At 40.0% G+C, this 23,382-nt stretch overlaps 1 protein-coding gene across 2 annotated transcripts in view; it reads right to left on the reverse strand.

Annotated features, from left to right (window-relative positions):
• Positions 1-220: 220 nt before the first annotated feature.
• The window catches only part of RFX7 (regulatory factor X7), a 199,651-nt gene continuing 176,489 nt past the window's right edge, over positions 221-23,382 (reverse strand). For both annotated transcript variants that reach the window (XM_073211888.1, XM_073211889.1), the window contains exons 6-10: positions 21,740-21,860; positions 20,356-20,436; positions 19,419-19,626; positions 7,495-7,790; positions 221-6,315 (exon numbers count right to left, since the gene is read on the reverse strand). In XM_073211888.1, coding sequence (XP_073067989.1) covers positions 3,046-6,315; positions 7,495-7,790; positions 19,419-19,626; positions 20,356-20,436; positions 21,740-21,860 — 3,976 coding nt within the window. In that variant the 3' untranslated portion in view covers positions 221-3,045. The remainder of the gene's footprint in view (positions 6,316-7,494; positions 7,791-19,418; positions 19,627-20,355; positions 20,437-21,739; positions 21,861-23,382) is intronic.

Genomic DNA, 23,382 nt, shown 5'->3' on the forward strand with positions numbered 1-23,382 from the left:
CCTAAGTGAACAGCAGAGTTCCAATGGGTAAAAAAAGTTCTGTGCATCCTTCTGGATTAATAAGAGTAGAGGGCAGACACCCAGTACTCTTCTGCCTTGTGCTGATTGTTATCCAGTTCCCCAACTTTCACGAGATCAAAGAAAGCGTCGCATCAGAGTTGCTTTCAGAATGGCATGCTGCCTATATAAAACAGATCTCACAAATCACCTTAAGGTCCAGTCAGTTTAATATAAAATGTTTTTAATTGTTTTTGAAAACATTTAAAAAACAATTTTTGAGCACTTTCAATAAAAAAAGAGAACTGAAATGCTACTGCAATATTCAACTACTGTAGTTTCAGCAGGTACAACAGACAACAAAACACTGGGGAAATCTGACTTTTTGCACTAAATGAAAACATGAAACAGGGCTTGTTTTTGTCATTTGTGGTGTAGTAAAGCACATTATCGTACAAGACTATTAGATGAACCTCAGATGCACTGCACAAAAAAACACTTTTCCTTCTTTTCAGTTCAAAAGTCAGTGCTTATTGCAATTATATGCAAAATTATTTACTTCATGAAGTCTTATGATAAACAGTATGCAGAATGTTTTAAACATCAAAACAATGAAAATAATCTGAGAGAAGAACATATTCAACTAAGCAGAATTAGTAAACATAAACAAGTAACTTGTGAATAACTATGTTTGCCTGGTTAACACTGAACCAGTTTCAATACAGCCAAGAGAAAAAAAGAGTGGTTACAGGAATACCTAGTACTGTACAAGATAAGTCAATTACACTCATGCACATTTTGTGATCATGTATTAACATGGTGAGCAAACTAAACTTAATTCTTCCTGCTGTAATATTCTCATGTAAGAGAATAAGAAATAGAAATATCTCATTGAGATCAATGCACATTGCTACATAAGACAATTTTATCTGTCACTTTGATGACATTTTGTCTTTTCATAATGAAACACATTTAAAAAGTTTAATCTGTGGACTGTATTGGTTGCATTTATCCTAAGAGATGTGCCTACCACAGGTTCAACAAATTTAGTGCAATATATGAACCTCAGAAAGTTTGCTGGACGAATTCAACCAAATTTAAAGTGTTTGCTGCAATACTGTACAGGGGGTTAAAATCCTCCAGTCTTTATATTTTTATAAAAAAAGATTTCCATTATTTTCATATTAGTAGGAAGCTAATAATGTAAACAAGGGATTAGAATGGCCTCAAAATCTCCTTTTCAGAGTATCTTATATAGAAAGGCTCCCGTCATTTGTTAAGAAATCACGTAGTTTCCTTTGGGTATTGCATACTTTGGTGTGCAGTAGTGCTGTGTCTCAATGTACAGTGAAGAAATAACTAGCATCAAGAAAAAGACCTAACAGATCATTAAATCAAGATAACAGCAAACACATACAAATGCCAATAACTAGGACATTATCAATATATAAACCTCTGAGCCAACCCTAGCACCATGAATTTATCAAAATATGTTAACACCCTACCTTGCAAATTTATTGAAAAGCCTTATTAAATTAAACTTCATCACATTTGTTAAATATTCATTGATTGTAGTCTCTGATTGGCTTACTAATGAAGGTAAGGGAAAACTTGGCTGGGTTCATGGTAGCCTAGCAATGGTTTAATGTCAGTTTTAAAAACTTAATGGCAATTGTTAAATCTATTTGGAAGTGATCTTGAAACTCACTTAAATGGACCTGTCAATTAGTGGGCAGCTTTGTGTCAATGTGAAATTCATAAATAATTATTCATAAAACAAAACGGGAGCCACAGAGAGAACATTTTAAAACAAATCCTGAGTGCTTTTTTGCAATTGTGGTTATCACAATAAATAAATTAAGCATGTAATAAAATGCTCCTCTTCTTCAAGTACTGTTGATATCCCCTTTGTTTTATCAGAGATACAAAGATATGTGGCTTCTGACCTCAGGTGGTGAAATGTTTCTGTGTAGCTTTTCGTATTATCTCTTTCCTACTTATTTTTCAAAGGGGTCCCATGATCAAATTGTATTACTAAATTCAGGAGGAGTGAAGGAGTCAGTCACTGACTGAGGACTTAAAATAATTGTAATTAAAAACCTTCAAAATAAAGCTTAAATAGAATTTTAGTATGTGCATGCATCCATTGTGATGAAACGAAGAAAATGTTATTTTCTTTCTAAATTCCCCTATCTCAACTACCAAGTAACAAAGCAAAATATTTTTCTAACATGCTTGTTTTATTTTATTGAATTACAGCATTTGGAATTACTGTTCTGTGTACGTGTGCATGTGCGCATGTCTGTGTGGGTGTGCTGGCTCCACATTAAAAGCAACATTTTAAAATAAGACTAATGCAAGGTCACAAATATAAACGGCTACTAACTTTGCCTTTTAAAAATTTTAGTGCAGCTTTTGTTTTCCTTAAATATTTAACTTTCCATTAATTTCTCCTATTCAAGCCCTTCATTGCAGGTGCAAATGGTACTCAAGTCCCAGAAAGTCCTACAGAGATTTTTCACTCCACAGTAGCTCTATGCTTCAAGCCTAAATACTTTATAATAACCTGAATATTATCCCTGTTTCAAGGAAGACCTTCTTGTCTACAGTTCACCTTAACTATGATTTCTTATCTAAAAGATAATGCCAACAACAAAATAGCCTATACCTAAAATCAATGGTTTCCACTAAAGTCTATGCAGATCAACCAATGAATTAAAATGAACTTACACGAAATAAAGATCTAGACTGCTCTTGTTAAAAGCTGGTTAGTCAACTGTTTACTAGCAAACAATGTGTTTAAATGGGGAACATTGAAAAATTTAAAACCTAGTACTTATTCCTCTACAGCCTACTGTCTTCAGAAACTTGTTAAGAACTGAGGCGAGTCTAACCATTTCCTACTGAAGAAGAAACCACTTCTGCAGCAAACTCTTTTAAAATGTCACAATTAATAGTAAGTGTTTCTGCTGCGGGAGGCACTTCCATTAAGACAAATACAATACATATGTCTTTAGATACAGTGTGCTACATATTATAAAACACAATTTAACCCAACATTTCAACAGTAGGATGGTCCTTGCTTTCTATCCATTCAAAACCTGATGAAGTCATAGAGCTCATGGATTCACTGCAAATTTGTTGAAACAATGGGTCATTCTTTAATTCTTCCAGTGTAGCTTCGTCATCTTGTCCCTGCTGACGACCTGGATCAAACAGTAGATTTGGGTCTAAAGTGTTCAAATCATTGATGCTGCCTGAGAGCTCAGAAGACAACCTGATATCGCTAGAGAAATCAGATGCAGTGTTAGTGAGGTCAGATGCTACCTGACCTACCAGCTGCTGGTTGGTTTGCAGGCTATCTCCACTCAACAGGTCTTTAACAGTGCTACTGAAATCTAACTCTTGCTCTCCCATTTCTGATTGTGCTTGATTCTCTCCAGGAGAATAACTGATCTGATCGGTGCTATTACTTTTGGTGAGGTAAGATGGTGTTGGGAATTCATAAACAGAAGTGCTGGAATCAATCATATTCTGTGGATTGGCACTAGGAAAACCAGTGGAAGTTTCCAAAATCTGAGTGAGATTCATCCGGGCTGTATAATTGGAGGGCAGATTATTCATGCCCAAACCTCTCACTGCATCGTCATTGTCAGAATCCAGTTTACTCAACAAAACATTGGTTATTTTTTTACTGTTTGTTTGCTTCTGAAGAGCATTTGGGAAGGCTGTCTGCATCATGACTGTCAATGGAACTGATTGACTTCTTTGAGCTATGTTGTTGGCACATGCGTCTGTGTGAACATTTGTGAAAACATGAACTTCTGGGGTTACTGGACTTCCAAAGGGTGTCACATTAGATCGGGGGATATTAGATACTGGATAGAGGGTGCTTCCACTAAGATTACGTTGGCGATGAACAGCAGGGCTCACGCTACGGCATCTGAAATTGCTGCTGGCAGATGAATTAGTTCCTTTATTATCAAGAGGGGCAGGGACTGCAAAACCCTCCTGTCTGTTGGTGTTATTTACAGTGGCACCTTGATGCTGCACAGGAGAGACAGGAGTCAGACGACCAAAATGAGTGTCATGATGTCTGGATTGAGACTGGTAAGACTGTCCAGGCACAGCAAAAGCATGAGGTTTCCTGAAACGGTCTTCTACTAGTTCCTGATAGCTTGGGAGAATGCCGTGGCCAGAAACGGATGAATTACCAACCCCGTTATACCCATTATTCATCCATTCAAGTTTGGTTTTGTCAGGGTGAGTGGCCATGGGTCTCTGCATCGGTTTCACAGGACTACTTGAGATAATGCTGGCATCATGGTACGCCATACTGGAGCTTATTGGGGTAAATGCAAATGGGTTCCTACATTCAACGGGGCTGGGAGGGACACTACTGCTGCAGTTAGAATGTGGAGTACCAATGGGTGTGTGTCGGCTACTTCCTAAAGCACTATCCACAGGAGTGGTCTGGGCTAGCCTGGAGCAGGGGCTCTCCCGTGACAGACTCTGAGACCCAGCTATCATTTCAGATGTTGGAGTTGGGGTTGGGGTTGGGGTTGGGGTAGGGGTGGGGGTGGGGGTGGGAGTATGGATTGGAGTGCCGTTACTATGGATTGGATGATAGAAGTGGGTGCTCGAGGCATGAGATGACATTGGAGCTCCTGGAGTTACTGACTGATTCTGAATGGTCATTCCCAGGCAATTACCATAGGAATGAGAATTGTTCATTGACATTTGCTGTTCCATAAGCACCAGCTCTTCCACAATACTATCTTGTGTAAGCTCATCATCAAAAGGAAAGTAACTTTCATTTGTTTGGGAAACAGAAGGCTCAAACTCCTTTAGTTCAGACTGTAGAGGTAACTGATCTGAAGACTGTGCTTGTATTTGATTCAAAGAAGATTCTTGCATCTGGCTATGCAGCTGCTGGGTGTATGTGTCCTGTGGCATTCCTTCTAACTCCCAAACAGATTTCTCTAAGTCGTTGATGTCAGAGTGTTCAGGAATTGTCATAACACTGATATCTTGCTGTTGTTCACAGCTCGCAGATATGAACTCAGAATCCTTAGTGACCTGCTGCCATTCATTTGAAGTAAAGCTGCCATCGGGTTTTGAATCACTGTCCAAGAGAAAGACATTCCCTTCAAGTTTTACTTTTATATCTGGAGATGATGATGGTGTTTGCTGTTCTGAAGCTGGATCACTGGTAATAAGAGCTGAATTCAAGGGTCGACTTGCCACTATGTGTGAATTGACATTTACTGATACCTTGCTGGGAATCTGAGCACCTGCTGTCGAACTTTCTGGTTTCCCTGAATGTGGAACCTTTTGGTCCTTCGTAACACTGCCTGGTTTCTGGCCCTCTGTAATAACTGCAGAAAGCGGTTCCACGATTGGTTTCTTTACTGGAGGCACCTGGGACTCTTGCAATGCAGAAGAAAGTCGCTTTCTTGGACTTTTAGTGCATAATTTAGGGTCTTTATTTATTGAGTCACCATTAGATGGTGAGCTGGTGCTGGTGAAAGTTAAGTTCTGAGTGGCAACTGAGAGAGTGATCGTGCTTTGATTATTGCCTGTTGAAGTGCCTGGCAGAGTTTCATTTGAGCGACTTTTACATTTGGTCCTCTGGTCACAGACCTTAGTTGCTTTTATTTCAATGACACCTTCATTGGAAGGTTTTTGCGCTACTCCTTCTGTGTTACACTTCGGCCCCAAAAGGGCACTAGGTGTTGTTCTGGGAGCTTTAGTTCCTTCAGAATTCTCTTGGCACTGTGCAGGATGCTCGTCCGACGGCATTTCAGGTTCCATTTTGACTTCCACAGCAGATGTCCCCCCGGTGCTGCTGGTCCTGGATCCAGGAGACTGAAGTGAAACAACAGAACCATTCTTTATCTGTGGGACAGTCCTCGATTCTTCTGTTCCTGTAGCACTGTTTGCTGAGGCAGAATGTTTAAGAGGGGCACTGCTGTTGCTGGGTGTAAGGGATATTGCTGTCATTTTCACCACATTTAGAGAACTCATGTGTGAAGTGGGGACAACAGCAGTTTTGATGGGACTGCTAGTAAAGAGGACGGTAGTTGGGGAGCGGATGGTGAGCGCACTGGTGTTGGCTGGTTTGGGTAAGATCTGAGGGTAGCGGTGCCGGGCAGAACGATCTCCACCAGGACTGGCTGGAACATTCTGAGGAGTCTTTGGTGCCTGTTTCACAGACTGCATGTGCTGCGTGACCACCTGTACATTGAGAGGAAGAACTTTGCCGTCAGAAGAACTCATTGGACTTGGTGAAGTTACCAACTGCCTGGTCCGCTGGACCTGTTAAGAGGTGGAAGACAAAAATATCAGTTTTAACAAGCCTAGGATAGAAACAATAATTCATATGTCTGTATAATATTAAGGCATTTAATAAATGTAATGCTACAAAGAAAAAGAAGTTCTATGTTAGACTGTACCAGCTTCTATACAAAGACACAAATATTAGAAATACATGCAATATAGTAGAATATAGTTATAAAATGCAATAATATGTAAGAACATGAAGACACTTTTCAATGAACACAACAAAAACTTCATGCTTGTGATGAATACTTGCCAAAACAATGACTTTTAAGTAGTTACAGGAAGAGGGGATAAAATCTTAAAGAAATTATAAAGTTATCTATTGGAGTCTGCCAAGACGACTCCTCCACAGGGAAGACTATCTTACAAACTGGTCTGCCTTGGATGTTATAACTAAACTACTATGGATAAGGTCTCAGATTACTACTGTCTCCCCAAGTCTGCTCCACAAAGAATAGTGTAAGAGTGTGGTTACCAGGTATTCCACGTTTTAATGATATGATGATAATGATGATAAGAACAAGAAAACAACAAAGATAAAATATCTCCTTAATAATACCATAAATAACATAAAACTCCACCTTGTTTTAGCTTGATGCACTCTAATTTTAAAAGCTCCTTCATCACAGTCTCAGTTGTGTGAGACAGGAAAGGAGACCAGGACCTCTATTCACTGATAAGGAAACAGACTCACAGTAGCTAAAGGGCTTGGCCAAGGTCTTCTTAGGTCCAGCAAGCCACAGAGACAGGTGTACAAAAAAGTATTACCATCACAGTTTTGCTTCATTTGAATGTTAAAAAGAAAAAAAAGATCAAACTGAAAGACATTCACAGTTGTCATCTTGGCTTAACTAGAGATGAAGCAACTCTGAAAATCACTCAGCCCTTACATAAAGCTCGGACTGGTTAGGTGCATACTTTATTATGTGTTGGGTCTCTGTATTTTCACTTACGTTCATTTTATAGCTAGCTTTGTACTCATGGACCTATATCCTGAATAAAGGACAACTAACTGAAGCTAAGTCAATTTCTGGTCACAAAATCAATTTATAACTAAATCTACACCTACACTTGCCTCCTTCTCATGTGCCACCTTTAATTCAATGCTTGATTTCCCACCATCCAGTAAAGCCAAACACTACTCAATGGTATTACCGGAATGGGACTAGGGACAGCTGCCACCACGATACCAATAGGCTGAGGAGAAAGGATCGCAGGATTTCCATTAGAGAGATTAGTTACTCCATTGGTTGTAGTGCCATCCGATTTTTTTGCTGAGGATTCTCCTGGCAAAGGGGATTGTAGTTTCTGTTCTTGCTGCTTCTTCTGGATTTTCCGTTGCAACTGCTGTTTAGCATCAATAGGAGATGGCAAAGTCTTCACTTGAGGCTGAAAGGAATTACTTTCAGCTGTAGGTATAAAAGCAGAAGGCTGGGCAATTCCTTTAATTCCTGAAAATAAATAGAAAGGAAAGCTAAAATAAATACTCTCCTTTATAGAAGGCAGTTACAACTCAGTTTCTTTGAATATGTAGTCATCTATTGGATGAAGCACCAAAATCAGCAAATTTTTACATAATTTCTTTATAAAGCATAAGTGTTAGACTTCTAATTCATAAACATTTGCCAATATGGTTTCAACTGACACTTTAAAATAAGGTTCAACTCAGGCAACAGCTTCAGTTACATCAACAATAACAGATGAAGATTTTGAAAAGAGAAGTAGCTATGTCATAAGTGTGCAGAAGCTAAGATAAATAAATGCTGGAGCATGTTTCACACTTTACCAGTAGATGTCAGAAACCTCCCCTTTCTCTAATTAGAAATTTATATTTTTTCATGATTTTAATATTTAACGCATAAGGGGCCTCAATAAATATTTGCTGAAACCATCCACATCTTAGAAAAAAGTTTGTATGGGGAAAACAAGTCTTTAATTCTATCAGAAATTCACAAAAATAGGTACTACTATTTTAACTATACTGTACAGTTATCCAGTATGACCAAGAAGAAACCAAGCAGAGTTTCTTAATAAGACTCAAGTTAAGAAATTTTGAGAAAGTGTCACTGAGAAAACTTTTTAAAGCAGTAATAAAATCAACACTGAGAAAAATGATAAAAAATAAGCAAGGGATAAATTTTAATTTTAGAAAAATGGATTGTATAATACAAACTTTTAAAAAGTTCGTTTCAGATTTGGAGCATGGCATTAAGATCATTATCAATGAGCTGTGGTCAGCACACACAGTGGAGAGGAGGAAGGGGAGGGCGCCACCACCGCCGGCACCCGTTGCCCGTCCTCTCCTCCTCTCAGTTTCTGCTTTTCATAATTCTGTTAACAGCAACAACTGGGGTAGGGCAAGATGGGAAGGAGAGCAAAAAAGTGACTGTAAACTCACACACTCACTCCTCAATAACCCCTCATCTTTTGACCCCCTTTTGATCACCTAAGTGCTATTTTTTTTCTCTTCAAATCGAGCTCAAATTGCACTGCTCTCTCCTGGCCCCCAGCCTCAGCTCTGGCTTCCTGAATATGCACCCCTGGGAGTCCCTGCCAGTGGCTCAAAGCTAGGCTGTCTGCCCCTCCTGCCAGGGTTTCTGGACAGGAATGAGTTCCAAGCAGCTGACTTAGGCAAAAGGACATTTGTAACACAACCTGTTCTTAATATGGAGACTGTATTTATAAAAGGCCAAATTCCCCTTCAAAGGATGAAGATTAATCACTACCAAAGATACTTCAAAAAATGTGGCAATGGCTGAGCACAAAATTTCAAGAGAGATTATATTCTAAAATGCCTTATTAAGGCATTGGCCTCCAAAAAATGTTTTGAGTAATAATATAATTATTAAAGTAACAGCCTCCCAAGCTGACTACTTTCACAAAGGGAAAACACATGTTTACATATGTAATCTTTAGTATGTTTGTTTTAAAAGCACCTTTCTTTACACTATGTTTTTTTTTTTTTTGAGAGGGCATCTCTCATATTTATTGATCAAATGGTTGTTAACAACAATAAAATTCAGTATAGGGGGGTCAATGCTCAATGTACAATCATTAATCCATCTCAAGCCTAATTCTCGTCAGTCTCCAATCTTCTGAAGCATAACGAACAAGTTCTTACATGGTGAACGAATTCTTACAGAGTGAATAAATTCTTACATGGTGAACAGTACAAGGGCATTCATCACAGAAACTTTCGGTTTTGATCATGCAATATGACCTATAAACCATCAGGTCAAATATGAATATTCATTTGATTTTTGTACTTGATTTATATGTTGATCCCACATTTCTCCTATTATTATTATTATTTTTATTTTTAATAAAATGCTGAAGTGGTAGGTAGATGCAAGATAAAGGTAGAAAACATAGTTTAGTGCTGTAAGAAGGCAACTGTAGATGATCAGATGATCAGGTGTGTGCCTATGGACTAAGTATTAATCCAGGCTAGACAAGGGCAGCAAGACATCCACGGATGCAGAAGATTTCTCTCAAAGCAGGGGGGGTGAGGTTCTGAGCCTCACCTCTGTTGATCCCCAAATTCTCACCTGATGGCCCCCCTGCGACTGTGCCTGTCTTAGGTTGTTCCTCCCTTGAGGAATCTTACCCGTCTCTGGCTAACCAGTCATCTTCCGGGGCCATACAGGGAAATGTAAAGTTGGTAAGTGAGAGAGAAGCCATATTGTTTGCAAAGGTTAGCTTTTTACTTCTTTGCAGATTTATGCCCTGTGGCTTCTATGCCCAGCATTTGTCTCGAGGTATCTTTACCACCTGGAGGAATTATGATACTCGGTAAATTCGATATGAGGCACGAATTCTATTTAAGGTTTGTAATTAGGAAGGAAGAAGAAAAGCTATAGATGTAGCATATGAAGGAAACTTGGGAGGATTGATTATTTCTTTGACATATCTTCTTGTATAGTACCTTAAGTATGTATAGGTTTTAAACTACTAACTAATTTGCACACACATATTAACATAATAGGAATACGGTGACATAAACAAAGCAAATCTATAATTACCAGCCATCTCCAGTGAAGCCAAGAAAACCATTTAGGCACCCTAGGCATTTGTGAAAATTTATCTATAATATGATGGATATTTTCCAACTGTACTTGAACCATCAGACAAATTAAAGCAGCCCATTTCTGGGATCTGTTCACATCCCATATGTTCTTTTAACCATAGATAGTCTATAGTCATGAGATTTTGGGGTGCTACAACTTGCACCCCTCCCAACTCCTGGTTGAGTTCCAACAGTACAGATCCAGTCAAATTCGTTGTCTCACTGTATGCACATGCCAGCCTAGACATCTCCCTCCTCCTTCTTATGGCAAGTCCAGGAGACGGTGGGCTGGATGCAGCCACAACCGCAGCATCGTCCGGATCCCTGGGGAGGCTTTTTGATGATCATCCCCCGGCACGAGTCCTCCAGAGAGTGCTGATGCCGGAAGCTCCTCCTCATATCGTATCTTATTTCATTTTCTGGGTATCCAAGCTAGGCCTTGATCTTCTGCGTAGAAACAAACAGACCCTTTGCCCACACTTTGACATGCCCTCTATACCACTGTGCAGAACTCATTGGAGGTCAGCACACAGTAACTGCTTTTTTTTTTTTTTTTTTAATTAAGAGAAAGGAATATTATCAGAAAAGAGTACCTCCATAGCTGATCATCTGACACCCTTTAAGTGATCAACATTAAGGATATTTAAAGCATGCGTTGATCTTTGATTTACCAATAGTTTTATCCTGTTAACGAGTAATCCCCTTTTCTTTCTTTCTTTCTTTCTTTTTTTTTTTTTTTTAAATTTTTAATCTACCCTTACATGAAGAATACTATGTTTACTATGCTCTCCCCTATATCAGGTCCCCCCTAACAACCCCATTACGGTTACTGTCCATCAGCTTAGCAAAATGTGGTAGAGTCACTACTTGTCCTCTCTGTGTTGTGCAGCCCACCCTCCCCTTTCTCCCTCCCCCACATGCATGCTAATCTTAATACCGCCCTTGTTCTTCCCCCCCCTTATCCCTCCCTGCCCACCCATCCTCCCCAGTTCCTTTCCCTTTGGTACCTGTTAGTCCATTTTTGGGTTCTGTAATTCTGCTGCTGTTTTGTTCCTTAGGTTTTTCCTTTGTTCCTATACTCCTCAGATGAGTGAAATCATTTGGTATTTCTCTTTCTCCGCTTGGCTTATTTCACTGAGCATAATACTCTCCAGCTCCATCCATGTTGCTGCAAATGGTTGGATTTTTCCACTTCTTATGGCTGAGTAGTATTCCATTGTGTATATGTACCACATCTTCTTTATCCATTCATCTACAGATGGACATTTAGGTTGCTTCCAATTCTTGGCTATTGTAAATAGTGCTGCAATAAACATAGGAGTGCATCTGTCTTTCTCAAACTTGATTGCTGCGTTCTTAGGGTAAATTCCTAGGAGTGGAATTCCTGGGTCAAATGGTAGGTCTGTTTTGAGCATTTTGATGCACCTCCATACTGCTTTCCACAATGGTTGAACTAATTTACATTCCCACCAGCAGTGTAGGAGGGTTCCCCTTTCTCCACAGCCTCGCCAACATTTGTTGTTGTTTGTCTTTTGGATGGCAGCTATCCTTACTGGTGTGAGGTGATACCTCATTGTAGTTTTAATTTGCATTTCTCTGATAATTAGCGATGTGGAGCATCTTTTCATGTGTCTCTTGGCCATCTGTATTTCTTTTTTGGAGAACTGTCTGTTCAGTTCCTCTGCCCATTTTTTAATTGGGTTATTTGTTTTTTGTTTGTTGAGGCATGTGAGCTCTTTATATATTCTGGACGTCAAGCCTTTATCAGATCTGTCATTTTCAAATATATTCTCCCATACTGTAGGGTTCCTTTTTGTTCTATTGATGGTGTCTTTCGCTGTACAGAAGCTTTTCAGCTTAATGTAGTCCCACTTGCTCATTTTTGCTGTTGTTTTCCTTGCCCGGGGAGATATGTTCAAGAAGAGATCACTCATGTTTATGTCTAAGAGGTTTTTGCCTATGTTTTTTTCCAAGAGTTTAATGGTTTCGTGACTTACATTCAGGTCTTTGATCCATTTTGAGTTTACCTTTGTATATGGGGTTAGACAATGGTCCAGTTTCATTCTCCTACATGTAGCTGTCCAGTTTTGCCAGCACCATCTGTTGAAGAGACTGTCATTTTGCCATTGTATGTCCATGGCTCCTTTATCAAATATTAATTGACCATATATGTTTGGGTTAATTTCTGGGGTCTCTAATCTGTTCCACTGGTCTGTGGCTCTGTTCTTGTGCCAGTACCAAATTGTCTTGATTACTATGGCTTTGTAGTAGAGCTTGAAGTTGGGGAGTGAGATCCCCCCTACTTTATTCTTCTTTTTCAGGATTGCTTTGGCTATTCGGGGTCTTTGGTGTTTCCATATGAATTTTTGAATTATTTGTTCCAATTCATTGAAGAATGTTGCTGGTAATTTGAGAGGGATTGCATCAAATTTGTATATTGCTTTCGGCAGGATGGCCATTTTGACGATATTAATTCTTCCTAGCCATGAGCATGGGATGAGTTTCCATTTATTAGTGTCCCCTTTAATTTCTCTTAAGAGTGACTTGTAGTTTTCAGAGTATAAGTCTTTCACTTCCTTGGTTAGGTTTATTCCTAGGTATTTTATTCTTTTTGATGCAATGGTGAATGGAATTGTTTTCCTGATTTCTCTTTCTATTGATTCGTTGTTAGTGTATAGGAAAGCTACAGATTTCTGTGTGTTGATTTTGTATCCTGCAACTTTGCTGTATTCCGATATCAGTTCTAGTAGTTTTGGAGTGGAGTCTTTAGGGTTTTTTATGTACAGTATCATATCATCTGCAAATTGTGACAGTTTAACTTCTTCTTTACCAATCTGGATTCCTTGTATTTCTTTGTTTTGTCTGATTGCCGTGGCTAGGACCTCCAGTACTATGTTAAATAACAGTGGGGAGAGTGGGCATCCCTGTCTGGTTCCCGATCTCAGTGGAAATGCTTTCAGCTTCTCGCTGTTCAGTATAATGCTGGCTGTGGGTTTATCATATATGGCCTTTATTATGTTGAGGTACTTGCCCTCTATTCCCATTTTGCTGAGAGTTTTTATCATGAATGGATGTTGAATTTTGTCAAATGCTTTTTCAGCATCTATGGAGATGATCATGTGGTTTTTGTCTTTCTTTTTGTTGATGTGGTGGATGATGTTGATGGATTTTCGAATGTTGTACCATCCTTGCATCCCTGGGATGAACCCCACTTGGTCATGGTGTATGATCCTTTTGATATACTGTTGAATTCTGTTTGCTAATATTTTATTGAGTATTTTTGCATCTACATTCATCAGGGATATTGGTCTGTAATTTTCTTTTTTGGTGGGGTCTTTTCCTGGTTTTGGTATTAGGGTGATGTTGGCTTCATAGAATGAGTTTGGGAGTATTCCCTCTTCTTCTATTTTGTGGAACACTTTAAGGAGAATGGGTATTATGTCTTCTCTGTGTGTCTGATAAAATTCCGAGGTAAATCCGTCCGGCCCCGGGGTTTTGTTCTTGGGTAGTTTTTTGATTACCGTTTCAATTTCTTTGCTTGTAATTGGTTTGTTTAACTTTTGTGTTTCTTCCTTGGTCAGTCTTGGGAGGTTGTATTTTTCTAGGAAGTTGTCCATTTCTTCTAGGTTTTCCAGCTTGTTGGCATATAGGTTTTCATAGTAGTCTTTAATAATTCTTTGTATTTCTGTGGAGTCTGTCGTGATTTTTCCATTCTCATATCTGATTATGTTGATTTGTGTTGACTCTCTTTTTCTCTTAATAAGTTGGGCTAGAGGCTTATCTATTTTGTTTATTTTCTCAAAGAACCAGCTCTTGGTTTTGTTGATTTTTGCTATTGTTTTATTCTTCTCAATTTTGTTTATTTCTTCTCTGATCTTTATTATGTCCCTCCTTCTGCTGACTTTAGGCCTCATTTGTTCTTCTTTTTCCAGTTTTAATAATTGTGATGTTAGACTATTCATTTGGGATTGTTCTTCCTTCTTCAAGTGTGCCTGGATTGCTATATACTTTCCTCTTAAGACTGCTTTCGCTGCATCCCACAGAAGTTGGGGCTTAGTGTTGTTGTTGTCATTTGTTTCTATATATTCCTTGATCTCTATTTTGATTTGTTCATTGATCCATTGATTATTTAGTAGCATGTTGTTAAGCCTCCATGTGTTTGTGAGCCTTTTTGTTTTCTTTGTAGAATTTATCTCTACTTTCATACCTTTGTGGTCTGAAAAATTGGTTGGTAGAATTTCAATATTGTGGAATTTACTGAGGCTCTTTTTGTGAGCTAGTATGTGGTCTATTCTGGAGAATGTTCCATGTGCACTTGAGAAGAATGTATATCCTGTTGCTTTTGGATGTAAAGTTCTATAGATGTCTATTAGGTCCATCTGTTCTAGTGTGTTGTTCAGTGCCTGTGTGTCTTTACTTATTTTCTGCCCGGTGGATCTATCCTTTGGGGTGAGTGGTGTGTTGAAGTCTCCTACAATGAATGCATTGCAGTCTATTTCCCTCTTTAGTTCTGTTAGTATTTGCTTCACATATGCTGGTGCTCCTGTATTGGGTGCATATATATTTAGAATGGTTATATCCTCTTGTTGGACTAAGCCCTTTATCATTATGTAGTGGCCTTCTTTATCTCTTGTTACTTTCTTTGTTTTGAAGTCTATTTTGTCTGATATTAGTACTGCAACCCCTGCTTTCTTCTCACTGTTGTTTGCCTGAAATATGTTTTTCCATCCCTTGACTTTTAGTCTATGCTTATCTTTGGGTTTAAGGTGAGTTTCTTGTAAGCAGCATATAGATGGGTCTTGCTTTTTTATCCATTCTATTACTCTATGTCTTTTGATTGGTGCATTAAGTCCATTTACATTTAGGGTGACTATTGAAAGATATGTACTTATTGCCATTGCAGGCTTTAGATTCGTGGTTACCAAAAGTTCAAGGTTAGCTTCTTTAGTATCTTACTGCCTAACTTAGCTCGCTTATTGAGCTGTTATATACACTGTCTGGAGAGTCTTTTCTTCTCTCCCTTCTTATTCCTCCTCCTCCATTCTTCATATGTTGTGTGTTTTGTTCTGTGCTCTTTTTAGGGGTGCTCCCATCTAGAGCAGTCCCTGTAGGATGCCCTGTAGAGGTGGTTTGTGGGAAGCAAATTCCCTCAGCTTTTGCTTGTCTGGGAATTGTTTGATCCCACCATCATATTTAAATGATAGTCGTGCTGGATACAGTATCCTTGGTTCAAGGCCCTTCTGTTTCATTGCATTAAGTATATCATGCCATTCTCTTCTGGCCTGTAGGGTTTCTGTTGAGAAGTCTGATGTTAGCCTGATTGGTTTTCCTTTATAGGTGACCTTTTTCTCTCTAGCTGCCTTTAAAACTCTTTCCTTGTCCTTGATCCTTGCCATTTTAATTACTATGTGTCTTGGTGTTGTCCTCCTTGGATCCTTTCTGTTGGGGGTTCTGTATAATTCCATGGTCTGTTCGATTATTTCCTCCCCCAGTTTGGGGAAGTTTTCAGCAATTATTTCTTCAAAGACACTTTCTATCCCTTTTCCTCTTTCTTCCTCTTCTGGTATCCCTATAATACGAATGTTTTTCCTTTTGTATTGGTCACATATTTCTCTTAGTGTTGTTTCATTCCTGGAGATCCTTTTATCTCTCTCTCTGTCAGCTTCTATACGTTCCTGTTCTCTGGCTTCTATTCCTTCAATGGCCTCTTGCATCTTATCCATTCTGCTTATAAATCCTTCCAGGGATTGTTTCACTTCTGTGATCTCTTTCCTGACATCTGTGATCTCCTTCCGGACTTCATCCCACTGCTCTTGCATTTTTCTCTGCATCTCATCCCATTGCTCTTGCATTTTTTTCTGCATCTCTGTCAGCATGTTCATGATTTTTATTTTGAATTCTTTTTCAGGAGGACTAGTTAGGTCTGTCTCCTTCTCAGGTGTTGTCTCTGTGATCTTTGTCTGCCTGTAGTTTTGCCTTTTCATGGTGATAGAGATAGTTTGCAGAGCTGGTACAAGTGACCGCTGGAAGAGCTTCCCTCCTTGTTGGTTTGTAGCCTTTTCCTGGGAGAATAGCGACCTCTAGTGGCTTGTGCTGGGCAGCTGTGCGCAGACAGGGCTTCTGCTTCCTGCCCAGTTGCTTTGGGGTTTATCTCCGCTGTTGCTGTGGGCTTGGCCTGGCTGGGGCTGTTCCTCCAAAATGGTGGAGCCCCGTTGGAGGGGGAGCCGCCAGGAGACTATTTATCTCCGTAAGGGGCCTCTGTGCTCCCTGCTGCCCAGGGGGTTAGAGTGCCCAGAGATCCCCAGATTCCCTGCTTCTGGTCTAAGTGACCTGTCCTGCCCCTTTAAGATTTCCAAAAAGCACTCTCCAAACCAAAACAACAACAGCAACAATGAGAGAGGGAACAGAAAGAAATAGAAAAAAAAAAAAGGAAAAAAAAAGGAAAAAACAAGCGATTTTTTTTTTTTTTTTTTTTTTTTTTGTCCTCAGGTGCCGGTCCCAGGCACCCGCTCACTGGTCCTGCTGCCCTGTCTCCCTAGCACCAGGGTCCCTGTCCTTTCAAGGCTTCCAAAAAGCACCCACCCACCGGTCCCGCAGGGAAGGAACGCTCAATATTCTTTGTCCTCTGGCACTGGTCCCACGCACCCGCTCACCAGTCCCGCCGCCCTGCCTCCCTAGCACCGGGGTCCCTGTCCCTTCAAGGCTTCCAAAAAGCACTATGCAAAAAGAGAGAAAAAAAAGGGGAAAAACGCGCGATTTCTTCCGTCCTCAGGTGCTGGTCTCAGGCACCCACCCACCGGTCCCACAGGGAAAAATGGGGGATATTCTTTGTCCTCAGGTGCCGGTCCCAGGCACCCGCTCACCAGTCCCGCTGCCCTGCCTCCCTAGCACCGGGGTCCCTGTCCCTTTTAGGCTTCCAAAAAGCACTCGCAGAAAAGAGAAAAAAAAAAGGGGAAAAACGCGCGATTTCCTCTGTCCTCAAGTGCCGGTCTCAGGCACCCGCCCACCGGTCCCGCAGGGAAAAACGGGGGATATTCTTTGTCCTCAGGCGCCGGTCCCAGCCACCCGCTCACCAGTCCCGCCACCGTGCCTCCCTAGCACTGGGGTCCCCGTCCCTTCAAGGCTTCCAAAAAGCGCTCGCCCAAAAGAGAAAAAAAAAAAAAAGGGGAAAAACGCGCGACCTCCTCCGTCCTCAGGCACCGGTCTCAGGCACCCGCCCCCAGGTCTCGCAGGGAGAAACGCGGGATATTCTTTGTCCTCCGGCGCCGTTCCCAGGCACCTCCTCACCGGTCCCGCCACCCTGCCTCCCCAGCAACGGGGGCCCGTCCCTCTAAGGCTTCCAAAAAGCGCTCGCCAAAAAAAAAACCGCTCCGGTTTCTCTCCACCCGCCGGGAGCCGGGGGGAGGGGCGCTCGGGTCCCGCCGGGCTGGGGCTTGTATCTTACCCCCTTCACAAGGCGCTGGGTTCTTGCAGGTGTGGATGTGGTCTGGATGTTGTCCTGTGTCCTGTGGTCTCTATTTTAGGAAGATTTTTCTTTATTATATTTTCATAGCTCTATGTGTTTTTGGGAGGAGATTTCCACTGCTCTACTCACGCCGCCATCTTGGCTCCGCCCCCTACACTATGTTTTAAAAATTCATTAATTCAATTCAACATTTCTTTTGGTCAGACTGTGAACAATGTCTGAGAAATGTCTGGGAAATGAGGAAGACAGATGTTAATTTTCCCATGATACCGCCTAAGCCCTCAACTTCTTAGAAGTACTCTCTAAGTGTCAATAGGGGCAGGAGAAAGAGAATTCAGCAAACTAAATAATCCATTATCTTTTAAAACCTCATTTTGCCAGAAAATAAGAAGACAGTATGGTGTAATGCAGTTAACCTGGGCTTTTGAGACAGACAAAATCAGAATTTAAAGCCTGATCTCACTATTTACCTGCCCATGGACAAATTTCTTAACTTGCCTAAGTCTGTTTTTTGATCTGTGAAATGGGAAAAAGAACTACCTACCTCAAATGACTGCTAGGGGAATAAATAAGTCACATATCAGCTATCTAGCCAGATGAGGCTGCCGAAGAACTCTCCTGCTCATGTGTAAGTGTAAGTGGATCAATTTGGGTCATACAGTTTACATCCAGACAGAAAAATCATGACAAGGCTCCTGTATGAGGTCATTTTGCTGAGTGGGTCCTCACTTGACCACAGAATGAAAGGACAGAACAACTGCACACACCCACCACAAACACTCAAAGCTTCTGAGAAGTATAAACTGAAATAAAAAATGATTATTAAAATGATCAGTTCACATAAAAAAAATGAAGTTATTTAGGAGACTACAATATGTCTGGAATAAAGCTACTGAAGATCTAAAAATATTTACATTTCACAATCAGAAGACTTCTCCGGAAAACAAGTTTCATGTCAATACATTTTTCACAGAAATTATAATTTCCTAGAGTAATCACATAATTTATTCACTCCTTTTTAGACTTACAAGGTATGACTGAAAGGAGATATAAATTTTATCAGAAGATACTGTAGCCAGCTATTAACTTGGGAGGCAGTCATTTATTTCTATTATTTCTACAATACTGTCAATTCCTAAAATTGTCAATTCTAAATTTCCTATTGAATGACAATACTCATTTGAGTACATATTTTTAAAAAATCACTCTTGCTCTTTTATAGTAATGCTCTATACAGTTTATTTTTTGTGAGACTAGGGTTACTCTCACATTGTCCAAAGATCATTTTATTTAAAAGCATTTGTTTCTGGGATAGGAGTCTAGTGAGTAGTTTTAAAATTAAATCTTATCCACTATTTATTTAGATACACATATGTGCTTAGAAGTACACACATATACATCCTTTAAATTTTAAAAAAGCAAATGAAATATTAAACTCATTCAAAAACTAAAAAAAAATTAAGTTCATTGCCTAAACTTTTCTTTTGCTACCAACTCTAGTTACAGTAACACTCCCACCAGTACCAGCTTGTTGACAATCGCTTTTACCTGGTGGCGCTGCTGCCATCACAGTCAGAGCTGCCATTGACTTGGTGCCTATATAATGACTTTTTACAAGGAAGCGCGCTAATTCCAAGACTGTGTCAAACGGCTGGCTTAACACTTTCTGGGCCCATTCACACACAAGGCGGCAAGCAGAAGAGATAACTTCCTCGTCAATATTTTGAAGCTGCCCAGAAGGTTCAGCTCCTTCCAACTAAATAAAGGAAAAAGGAAAAGTTAGCTTTAAGAAGAAAGTTCAGAGAAGTTAAACTGAAGCACCCTGAAGATGTGTATTCTTGATTAGGAGATATAATCTCAATCTGCTGGGTCGAAGTACTGTGAAGAGACCTGTTAGCAGGCATGTAAGAGCCTTGCAAGTAAGAAGCCCATCCCCCCAGTGCACAGCCGCCAGCAGCCTTGAGAATACATCTAAACAGCTGTCAGACACATACGAAGACTAAGAGATCTTTTGAGTCTTTCTAACAGCATTTTCTTATGTCAATAAAACAAGCTATGCCACTTAGCTGTATCTTCTCTTCTATGTACTTTTGGCCACTCTGAGTCTCTTGTACACCAAGGTGGTATTAGATAAATAAGTCAAAAAGGAAATCAAATCAACCAAAAAAGAAGAAAAAGGGATCATACCATATATATTACTGTACAATTACATTTTTCCTCTTGACAATACATATAGTCAGTATTTATCATGGATACATTTACAAATCAGTAAGCTTAGGTCTCTGTTCCCCCTCATTTCATGGGCCACATTGACATAAATCATGTATGCTAATGCTTTTCAGCCAATGTTGAATTTTTCATCTCATTAACTTGTAAAAGGCACAGTTCCTGGTCCCTGGTTTTATATGATGAGACTATGCAATATGCATTTCAATGCTGATAATAAGGCACAGTTCTATTTATTTAAAAAAAGCAGAATTCTTACCCCATCTCCAGTTTTGTGGAAGTCAAGATTGGGCAGTGTAGGCATATGAACAAAAGCTTTTTTTCTTAGTCCACTGTAGCAATATGTAATGAACAGTTAAGGTCTAAAGTATTCTAAATTACATGAATTGCTTATATAATCAGTCCTTGAGAAGTAACCATGAATTGAGAAAAACACATTAACATCTACTTTCTAAGTTCTTTAGCATGAGAAATCTTAATATTATAAACTCAGGACACTTCTACGCTTTTGAAACTGGAATACTCTTTGTAGAACGTTACTGTCTTAAATGAAACAAAATGATTCTCATGTGTTATAAATTTTATGAATAAATGTTCCTAATAAGCTGTGCCAGCCATCAGTAACAAACAGGTCAGAAGGAAAGCAATATCCAGATGGAAACCTGGCACAGAGAAGGGAAACTTCAGCCTAGGCACTGGGACAAAAACAACTCTTGAGAGTGTCACAAGAGCTTTAACCTTTTCAATCCTCTTTTTCCACTGAAACACACAGGATTATCGCCTGTAACATGCCAAAGACATATTAAGACATCTTCGTACTGAGGAAACAAGGATAAGGTCATGCAACAAGTGGTTAAACAACACCTGGAACCACTTTAGGAAAGGAGCCTTCCCCCTCTGCCTTCCTCCCATCCCCCCATAGCAGGGAATTTTCATGCTTTGAAAAAGGCCAAAATCTAAGTAGAGAGAAATGATGTATTTCTAATACAATATAGAGACCCTCTATTTTACAATCTTCTTCCAAGAGCAGGAAGAACTTTAGTAAATTCTTAATTTTCATTTCCTTGCTTCTGTTTGCCCCTAAGTATTTCTCTATTACAAGAGGGACCTTTGCTCTGCCCTGGCTTTCATTGTAATACACGGTTTACATGGTTGGCTGAAAAATGCTTCAAAGAGAACACCAATCTTCCAGTACAAGTTCCAAAAGAAACATTTTTGAATGTTGTATAGTTTGCCAAGGGGATCCCTGTTTCTAAATTAGAACAAGGGAAGAAGATAAGTTCACATCTTTCTCTACTTTTATTGATATAATTTACAACTGCTGTACTTTGGCATGCCTCTGTAATTCTTACTGATAAAGAAAAGATCAGACCATTAAGAACACATTACAGTGACAGGGGAGAACTCTATCACAATCCTAGTAACCACCATTTATTTCTCTTGCAGTTTGATTAATAGCTGGGGAAGTAACATTGGCAATTTGATAAATAGCTGGGAAAATAACACTGCTAAGTACTTTTGAGTTGTTTGTATTTGTTGATTTATATTTATTTCTAAATATAGGTGTTAGTTGAACTACAACAGCAGATGTTCTGTAGTAAGTGAGAACTTGAAGAGATTACTGAAAACCATTCTGGTAAAGGATATTTGGATTTGCCTCTTGTGCCCAGACGACGTGCCTTCATGTTTGGAAAGACATTTTTCATGATCTTTCCAAAGTCAGCAGCACTTAATGGATGGTAACCAAGATTGTCACAATAGCTCCTGCAAAAGAAGGAGGGACCAATTTAGAGAGCAACAGAACTCAGAATTACACAGCACAGTACCACGTCAATACAATTGTATCCCCTTGACAGAGTGAGAAACACTTCAAGTCATTCACCACCATTTTCAGGGACACATGGTCATTCTTTGGGGACCAACTCAGGTTCTATAAGTTTCATACAGTACAGCTGCTTTCAACGGCATTCAAGAAACTTGCAGGAAGAGATACTGGTTACAAAGTTTTCCAACTACAGTCCAACCCCCACTGTTAAATGAGCAAATCTAGCTCGTCCAGTAGAGCTATTAAGCTTCCACATATGCATTGATCTCATATATGGGATAAATTCCAATATAAACATTATATATGTCAGACATTAGAGACAAAACTACTACATGGTTTAAAATAGAAACATGATATATTAGAACTAAAAGGGACTTTAGACACTCATTTTACTGATAAGGGAAAAATGAAGTCACAGAGAGGGATTCTGAAGGCCCAGTGTTCTCTCCTCACCTCCACCACTTCTATTACTGCCAGGAAAAAAGCATTTCGTATGGCAGCGACTTCACGTGGGACCAGGGAAACCAGCGAAGTCTTAACTACTACTGGCATCGGGCGGTGTCTTTCTCTAGAGCTGCCAGTCATAGGTAAAAAGCCAGTCCCTTGTCTACCAGCTCAGCAGCAGCCAAGGCCACATCTTGTTCTGGCTATCAAGGCCTTCATAACTGATGGCCTTTGGGAGAATGATTACCTGAGAAATACCAAAGAGGAAGTCAGAGGAATTCCAAAGTAATTCAACCAGCCCCCCGCCCCCCGCCACCTCACTCCCCATTTCAGCATGAACCAGAACAGCTTCTTGTTGAAGAAGTCATGCAAGAGACAAAGGTCTCCCTTAGGATGAAGAAAGGGGAAAAACCTGGAAGGCCTGGTGGGCAGGGTAGAGAGGTAACTGGGACTTGAGTTCTTACAGACTGCCGAACGTCCTGATAACATTCATGAAATGAGCCGAATTCAACATGACAAACTGGAAGAGACTTAGAAGACAGGGGCCTCTGGGAGGCTTAATACAGAGAAGAGGGGCAGGGCTGGAGACAATGATATTTTTCTTGGTTGGGCTCTGTATCCCCACATGAAATCCTACATAACTTTGGTGGGATGGGGTGGGAGGGGAGAGGGGAAGGGGTGCACAGAAGAGGAGTTGCCCAGCCAGCACATCCCTAACAATGCTGAGGAGTAGGGAGAAGGGAAAGGAGCTAACAGGTATTGAAAATCCCTTATACAGGAAGTATTAGATTAGTCATATTTAAAATAAGACTACACGCCATAGTCATACTCTGAATGGTTCAGGGGTCATCATTTAAGGTACAGAGTGAAAGGGAGGCTATTTTTGGATGATGACAATTTAAGTGAATTGCCTCAATTATAACCATTTCAGTAGAAAGTTAAATCAGTTATCTTTATGCTTGAAAGAAAATGTGAATGAGGCTCTCTTGGACCTCAAGAGCTTGACACCTTGTTTCC

This window comes from Manis javanica, chromosome 8, assembly GCF_040802235.1.
Source record: "Manis javanica isolate MJ-LG chromosome 8, MJ_LKY, whole genome shotgun sequence".
Taxonomy (NCBI): Eukaryota; Metazoa; Chordata; class Mammalia; order Pholidota; family Manidae; genus Manis; species Manis javanica.